This window comes from Lampris incognitus, chromosome 2, assembly GCF_029633865.1.
Source record: "Lampris incognitus isolate fLamInc1 chromosome 2, fLamInc1.hap2, whole genome shotgun sequence".
Lineage (NCBI taxonomy): Eukaryota > Metazoa > Chordata > Actinopteri > Lampriformes > Lampridae > Lampris > Lampris incognitus.
The window spans coordinates 33922765-33931610 of record NC_079212.1 but is presented as its reverse complement, the minus strand read 5'-3'; the positions used below and the strand labels follow the sequence as shown (position 1 = coordinate 33931610).

General features: G+C 43.2%; 1 protein-coding gene across 3 annotated transcripts in view; it reads left to right on the top strand.

The window, feature by feature from the left end:
- The window catches only part of mgll (monoglyceride lipase), a 45656-nt gene that overhangs the window by 14983 nt on the left and 21827 nt on the right, over positions 1–8846 (top strand). For all 3 annotated transcript variants that reach the window (XM_056273994.1, XM_056273995.1, XM_056273993.1), the window contains one exon: positions 971–1077. In XM_056273994.1, the coding sequence (XP_056129969.1) occupies positions 971–1077 (107 nt within the window). The remainder of the gene's footprint in view (positions 1–970; positions 1078–8846) is intronic.

Below are 8846 nucleotides of genomic sequence, written 5' to 3'. Positions count from 1 at the left end.
AGTGTATTTGGGGGCTGACAATGGATGGCAAGTCTATCACTGACAACCTTGTTGATGTCGGCACTGACGTCAACATTACTTGTTTCTAATGTGCTACACTATGTCTTGGAGTAGTGATATCCACAGGTCTAACACGGCCTCAGTATTCGGGAAAACATGCGTAGATGATGTGCTCGACAGACATCATTTAGACATATTGGTTATGTGGCTTTCATCAACTTGTTATTGTTTTACATGACAGTGACTTTCAAAACACTAGAATAAAAGACCCAAATGTGTCCAGCATACCATGGTGTATTATGTCATCCATGTAAGCAGGTTAACGTTATAGCATGAAAAAGTGCAGCCCTCAAAGGGATGCCGTTTACATCTATCAGCAGCATATGGCCCACTGAAAAAGGCATGAACCCGTCAAACCCGTCGTTGTCTCCAGCACTTTTCAAAACAAACTGACGCCCATGGACGTAAGCATGAGTTAAAACCTTCCACGCTGGCTGATAAGCTCGCTAGAAGGCAGGTGGATCTTTGCAGTGAAACCAAGATACGAGATGGTTTTTACCTCAGAAACGCCATACTTTGAACTATAGATGGCTTTACCATCATCTAGTCTTCATCTGCAGTGTGCAAACCATTACAGTAATACCAAGTCTCTGATGTTAAGTTACAGCACATCCTTTTTCACACAATGTTGTTTTGTGATTTGTAATCCTTTTTAACCAGTCCAGCTACAACTCATTCTCATACCTCAACTAGAGAACTGGACATTAACTTTTTTGTTTTGTTTTATCTTTCCCTCTCCTCTCCTCTCCTTTCCCTTTTCTCACCTTCTTCTCCACTGCACTCCACGTTTTATCACTGTTGCACTTATTTTCGCCTGTCCTCTGCTCCCTTTCTCTTCTCTGCTCGTTCTTCTGTACCTCTCCCCTTGTCACTGCTTCTCTTCTCCTCTCCCATCCTGTCCTCCTCTCAGAGCCCTGGTGTATGTAGCCCATGGAGCAGGAGAGCACTGTGGGCCCTACAATGACATTGCACAGAAATTGAAGGAGCTGTCTCTGCTAGTGTTCGCTCACGACCACGGTAAGTCACTTACACACACACACACAAACACACACACACACACACACACACACAGACACACACACACACACACACACACACACACACACACACACACACACACACACACACACACACACACACACAATCTCTCTCTCACTCTCTCTCTCTCTCACCTTCTGTTTAGCACACTCCCCTTTTTGGTAATTAGATAATAGGATTTATTCATTGTTAACAGAGTTGTTGCTGTTCTTCAGATACACAGAGTCTGTCAGTGTGTTTGCCCATGAATGTCTACAGATGTGCATGGTTGTTTGAGTATGTTTTACGTGAGACTTATGTGTGTGTTTGTGCATGCGTGCGTGCATGTGTATCTGAGTGCTTGTCTATCTGTTATTTTTTTGTACACAGCAGTGTGCCTCCCTCTGGATATGCTAAGGGCTTGGCTCAAACAACAATGCCAAGGAAAACTTCTCACTGCATCCATTGTTTGCTGTGGAGTTTGAGTGAGACGGTCCAATTCCATTCAGGTTTCAGTGAAACTCAAACCATGTGACTGCCTCCTGCTTGGATAACTGGCCAGAAAAGACCTCTTACTTCACACGCAGAAATCTGTCTGGAGTTATTAAATTCAAAGCTTTTGACTTCAAAACGCCATACTGTAAATCCATGCAGGAAGATAATTTCCTATATTCCATCACTTCACACCCTCTATAGAATATAGAGCAGGGAGCATCTGGGCTCTGAAGGTTTTATTGAATTATCCACAGCAGACTTTGTTTACTTTGTGCTGTTAAAAAACAGCTGTTATAATTGGTTTGAATTCTGTTGATTTAGAACATTATGAGTGAATTAGACTTTATTGATACAGAACACTTTTTATACTGAAATGCCATGCAATGTGCGTTACATGAAAGTTCAAAGTGTGACAAATATAAAAGACAAGCATTTAAACGTACACAAGTTAAGAATGAATGGTATATGCCTGTAGATGGGGAAATACAAACCCTGGGAATGATAGATGGATGGATAGATGGACAGATGTATGGTTGATGGATTGACAGAATGATTGTACAATAGGTGGAGATGTATCAGTTTGAAAACAGATCACAGAGAGGTGAATCAGTTCATCTGGACCCAACGTTTAGTGGGAGACATGTTTCATCACTCATCTAAGTGACCTCTCCAGGCTCAACTGACTGCAGGTATCCCAACTTTATAAGCAATACAGTGGCATAACAACCGAAAGCAAAAATCGGTTTCATATGTAAATTGGCGTGACTATTAACTAGAGTTAAAATGGCCATGTTTGTGTACTATTCACAGAGGATTGGGGAATAGTTGCAATCACAACATTGTAAGATGGTGACAGATGAACTGATTAAACTTTCTGTGGTTTTCTTACCTGTATTATTGAGGATGAAGACAGTTTGAAAACAGACTTGTCACTTAACTGCACCATCCCCATGTTGCAAAGTTATTCTGCATTTAATGTGCAAAACGTAGTGTATGGAAAAGTATCAGTAAGCATCTGTTTCACTCAGGAATATTTCACTAGTAAGAAACATATTAAAAGAAATATGTATCTCTAGAATATTTTCCCGAGTCAGTAATAAAGATGTACAGTATATTTTATGTGTGCCTATTAAGTGCTAAACATACAGCCTGTTCCAATTACTTAGCCAGCACAAAGCGGATTATAAACAGGTCGCTGTTAGTGATAGTGCTAACAGTTGAGACTGAAGAGGTCACTTAGATGAGCGATGAAACCTTTCTCTCAATAAACGTTGTGTCCAGATGAACTGATTCAACTTTCTGTGATAACAATAGTGGTGCGAGGTGCTGGATACGAGTAGTACTGTGTTGGTGCATTAGGGTTTGTGTGTGTGTGTGTGTGTGTGTGTGTGTGTGTGTGTGTGTGTGTGTGTGTGTGTGTGTGTGAGAGAGAGAGAGAGCGAGAGGGAGGGATGTCCATGCAGGTATGTAGGTGTCCATGTACATAGCAGAGGGATACACTCATGCCCTCATGCTTTACTTACAGCAAGTTCCACCAGTACTGACTCCATTCTATTCTGTTCTATTCTATTCCAAAAGAGAGACATTTATTTGAATTAGACTCTCGCCCTAGACATTATGGGGGACAGAACACTTGTCCTTCACCCCCAGTTTGAGATGTTCCCCCTTGGTCACCACTTGTGCCAACCTGTGTCCAATGAACCAGCGCAGGGCCACCTTAGTCCCTGAAGCTATCCTCCTTGTGAACAGGGCATTCACCCAGAAGGACCATTAATTGTCAATTGCACTCTACTACTGCACTTTACTATGTTATAGTACCTGTGTGGTTCTATATCATACTGTGTTTTTTTTATGTCATATGTTGTATGTGATGCCCAAAAGAGGTGAGAGATGAATGAAGTTGTATTGTATTGAATTGTATTGTATTTGAGATTTGGAGGAGGAAGGGGAAGGAGAGCCATATGGAGAGAAAGATATACCTGCATAAGTCTGTTCTCAAGGAGAGAGGAAAAGAAGAGCAAGGACAGCAGCCCTGCTTAAAAAAAAGAGTGTGCCTGTTCAGCAAACCATTCTCTGGATCAATGACGAGTAATGAAAAGAGAAAGAGGAAAGGAGGAGACAGGAAAAGCCTTGGATGTAGATGGGAAAAATTTTATGGAGAACGTTTTCAATAAAGCCTGGCAGTGCGTTCTTCAGTACAGTCTAATGAAATGGGGAGTGAAAGCTGAGAATAGATGGGGCTACGGCAAAGAGCCTGTTTGCTCACCACTCTCAGTAAAAGTCCCTCTTCAATGGAAAATACTGAACTGGAACATGCCCCGGTGGGCAATTTTTCTTTCTTTCTGTAAACTTCTCTCTCTCTCTCTCTCTCTCTCTCTCTCTCTCTCTCTCTCTCTCTCTCTCTCTCTCTCTCTCTCTCTCTCTCTCTCTCTCTCTCTCTCTCTCTCTCTCTCTCTCTCTCTCTCTCTCTCTCTCTCTCTCTCTCTCATCTTTCCCAGGTATTTAGTTCTAATCATAAATTAATCTTAGCTGTCCTCAGTGGCTTGTGGTTTTCCAGATTCACCTGATTCAGACACTAGCATATCTAGTATTTAAAAATAGATATGCTTCTGATGGGACGATAGAGATGGCTTGGAGATTTGACCGACCATCTCAATTCAGGTGTTGGTTCTAGTGGCCATGACTGCATACAACAGACAGCTTGCCAGGATGAAGTGCCCTTGAGCAAGAGACTGAATCCCGATGAGCTCCAGGAGCATTGTTTAGTCACTAACCTTGAGGTTTTACATCCTTGTGGCGTTAAAGATACAAATTCTCCTGGGGGATCAGAAGAGTGTTAGAACAAAGAATAGGCCCGAATGGACAAACATGTCAGCTGCAAGTAAAATGTATCTGGATTTTGCCCATCAATCTTTAAGGATTCAGCCTGGAGTTTGGGTGAGTATGCTGAATCAGTCACTGGTTGAATTCTGTGTGGATAACGGTATCCCAGTATGGACTATTCGCTCCTACCCAACCAGAAGCCCTGGATTAACAGCGACATTCGCCTGGGTTTGAGGGAGCATACCATTTTTGTTTTTTTAATCAGGGGACAAGGAATGCTGTAAGACTTAAGGAGAGCCATTGAAGCTGCTAAAAGACAACATAGGGGGAAAACTGGAAAATTACAACAGTGGCTGTGACTCGTGGCCCGTGTGGAAGGGGCTGCAGACGATTATGGACTATACGTCTAAACCCAGTGTGGCTATGAACACCTCTGCATCTCTCCCGGATGAGCTTAACAGCTTTTATGCCCGCTTTGAAGCTCACAACGTGGACCCAGTGACAGCAGCACAGTGCCCATCAGATGAAGTCGATTTACAGGTGACCGAGGCTGATGTGAGTAAAACTTTTAAAAGGGTTTAAGCTCATAAAGCTGCTGGCCCAGACAGCAGTCCTTCCTGTGTCCTCAAGGCATGTTCCACTCAGCCATCTCAGGTTTTTACTGACTTTTATAACATGTTCCTGTCATTGTGTGTGGTTCCACTGTGTTTTAAGAAAACCACCATTGTGCCTGTACCTAAGAGAATTCCTTCTCTTGCCTTAATGATTACCGACCTGTTACTTTGACCTCTGTTATTGTGAAGCGCCTGGAAAGATTGGTTATATCATATATAAAATGTAGCATTCCTACGACCCTTGACCCATTACAGTTTGCCTACTGTTCCAACAGATCTGTAGATAATAATAACTTTTATTGATATAGCACTTTCCTAAAACAATTACAAAGTGCTTAGCAAAGAAATAAAACCAGATAAGGCAAAAATGAGAATAAGACCAAATAAGTAGAACTAAAATGAAAAACAGTATAAATAAATAAAAACAAACGTCAAACATTTGCAAAAGATTTCATAAAAATGAAAGTTTTAAGATGAGATTTAAAAGAAGCTAGAGACTTTGTTGGGGTCATCCCAGGTTGTCCTCTGTGTGTGGAGTTTGCATGTTCTCCTCGTGTCTGCAGTGGGTTTTCTCTGGGATGCTCTGCCCCCCCCCCCCATCAAAAAGACATGCATGTTAGGGTTTATACTCCTGTCTGTGCCCCTGTCCAAGACAATGGGAAGACAAACTGGAGTTGGTCCCCGGGCGCTGCACGGTGGCTGCTCCTAGCTACACAGCTAGGATGGGTTAAATGCAGAGAGGAATTTCCCCACGGGGATTAATATAGTATATCAAATCAAATGTCAGTAAGATAAAAGAAATCATTGTTGACTTTAAAAAGGTCAGAAATCACATTCCTATATTTTCATCAATGGATCATCTGTTCAAATAGTGGACAGTTTTAGATTTCTTGGTTTACGCATCACAGACACCCTCATGTGGTCTGTCAACACCAATTGCATCCTCAAGAAGGAAAAGCAGAGACTGTATTTTCTGAGGTATCTCAGGAGTTTTGGTATGAGCACCAAAACTCTTATGAACTTTTATGGCGGTACCATGGAGAGTGTGTTGACAGGCTGCATCACAGTGTGGTTTGGCAGCCTGACTGCTCAGGACTGCAGACTGCTTCAAAGGACTGTCAAGACGGCAGCAGAAATCACTGGTATGGAACAACCACAACTTCATAATATTCACACCACTCTCTGCAAAAGGAAAGCCCAAAACATCATTAAGGACACCAGCCACCCCGCTCATGTTCTGTTCTCACTCCTTCCATCTAAAAAACATTACCCAAGCATCAAATCACACACCACCCATCTCAGTAATAGTTTCTTTTCACAGTCAGTTTGCTCAACAGCTGATGCATCCATATGCACCTTAACATTGTTGTGTTATTGTGTACTATATATTGTGTGCATAATATAATGTATGTATGGGTGTCGGACTCCGCCATGGGTGTCCCTTGTCTCTGATTCTGTTTGTGATATTCATGGACAGGATTTCAAGATGCAGCCAAGGAGAGGAGTGTGTCCATTTTGGGAACCTCAGAATTGCATCTGTGTTTTTCAAAGATGATGTGGTTTTCTTGGCTTCATCAGAATGTGACCTTCAGCGTGCACTGGGGCGGTTTGCAGTTGAGTGAGAAATGGCTGGGATGAGAGTCAGCACCTCCTAATCTGAGGCCATGGTTCTCTACCAGAAAATGGTGGATTGCGTCCTGTGGATTGGGGATCAGTTGTTGCCTCAAATGGAGTTCAAGTATCCCGGGGTCTTGTTCATGAGTGAGGGTAGGATGGAGCGGGAAATTGACAGGTGGATTGGTGCAGCATCAGCAGTAATGCGGACGTTTTACTGGACTGTTGTGGTGAAGAGGGAGCTGAGCAGGAAGACAAAGCTCTCAATTTACCAGTCAATCTTCGTTCCAACCCTCACCTATGGTCATGAGCTTTGGGTAGGGACCAAAAGGGTGAGATTGTGGATACAAGTGGCTGAAATGAGTTTCCTCCATAGGGTGTCTGGGCTCAGCCTTAACGATTGGGTGAGGAGCTCGGACATCCGGAGGGAGCTTGGAGGAGAGCCACTGCTCCTCGGCGTCGAAAGGAGCCAGTTGAGGTGGTTCGGGCATCTGATTAGGATGCCTCCTGGGCGCCTTCCTTTGGAGGTTGTCTGAACACATCCAACTAGGAGGAGACCCCGCGGTAGACCCAGAACTCGCTGGAGGGCCTACATGTCCAATCTGGCCTGGGAACGCCTTGGGATCTCCTAGGAGGAGCTGGAGGGCGTTGCTGGGGAGTGGGACATCTGGAGTGCCCTACTTAGCTTGCTGCCACCATGACCCAACCCCAGAGAAGTGGCTGATGAGGAGATGAGAGAGAGATGAGAATATAATGTATGAATTGATGTGTACGTAATCCATGTATAGGTTTGTAGTGTTGTCTTTTTTATCTATTTTTGTTTTTGGGATGTTTTGTCCTTGTGTCCTTTGTCGTTGTGTACTTTGTGTTAAGGCAGAGAGAGCCAGAGCACAAGAATTTCATTGTGTTCCAGTATGCATGGACGATGAAGTTGAACTTGATCTTGACCTTGAACTTGGTGTAAATTTCCTACCGTGCAAAAGAACCTGCATCCCTTTCTGACTTTCCCAGTACACTGAATGTTGAAATGTTGATGAATTTAGAAATTTTGAAGGCTTTTAATGCATAAATACACATCACGTGGTCTGGGGAAGACTGTTCAAGGTTTATTTTAGTGGCGCGACAGTACTGGTATTTTTAGCAGTAGCAAAGCACGTCTGAGAGAGACACACATACAGACAGAAAAAGAAGCAGTCTACTGGGGCCTGTTCCAGTTCCACATCTTCCACCGAACCCTGTCATTTGCAAGTAGCAACTAAAGCATACTGGACCCTGCTACTTTAGTACAAGTCCTTCATTGTCCTTTTTCTGAAGCTGATGTAATAAGACGTGAACATAATGCTGCTGGTTGATGCTATGCTGACGAAAGGTTTATCTTTTTGTTGTGGCAGGAATTTGATGTTGTCATCTGATCAGATTAATACAGGCAGTCGTCAAAATTGGTCTGTGCAGAAAGTATTTACCACCACACACACACACACACACACACACACACACACACACAGATTCAGCTGAAGGGAAGGCCAGTTGTCAAAGTGGTCATTATCGGTACTGGCTGTCTTAATTTTTCCTTTAGTCTGAATAATCTCATGTTAAATTATAATAATAGTCTGCACTTTGTGTTGGTCTCCTTGCTTATGTGTTCATGAGTGTGTCTATACATGAATTTGTGCACTCCTGTGTGTGTGTGTGTGTGTGTGTGTGTGTGTGTGTGTGTGTGTGTGTGTGTGTGTGTGTGTGTGTGTGTGTGTGTGTGTGTGTGTGTGTCTGCATGCCTTCCTTAGTGCAAGTGTATGTATGTGTTTGTTTGGCTGTGTACATGTGTGCATGCATGTTTGTGTGTGTGCATTTAGCATAGTTTTATGGAAAAAAAAGTCTGTATTCCACACAACATGTGGTTGCTGATCATTATTAAGGATCATGGTTGGTTTTGAGCAGTGTTGTGTTCTTTGTCATGCCCCTGATTGCATATGTGAATGTGTACGTGTGTGTGTATGTGTGTGTGTGTGTGTGTGTGTGTGTGTGTGTGTGTGTGTGTGTGTGTGTGTGTGTGTGTGTGTGTGTGTGTGTGTGTGTGTGTGTGTGTGTGTGTGTGTGTGTGTGTGTTGAAGTGAGAGAGAAAGAGGCGAGAGCTTCACGTGTTCTGAATGTTTCAGAGCCCCACTGGTGTTATGGTTGCCTGGTATCCATGGCAACTCACCTCGCCTCACAGCCGCAGCTGCC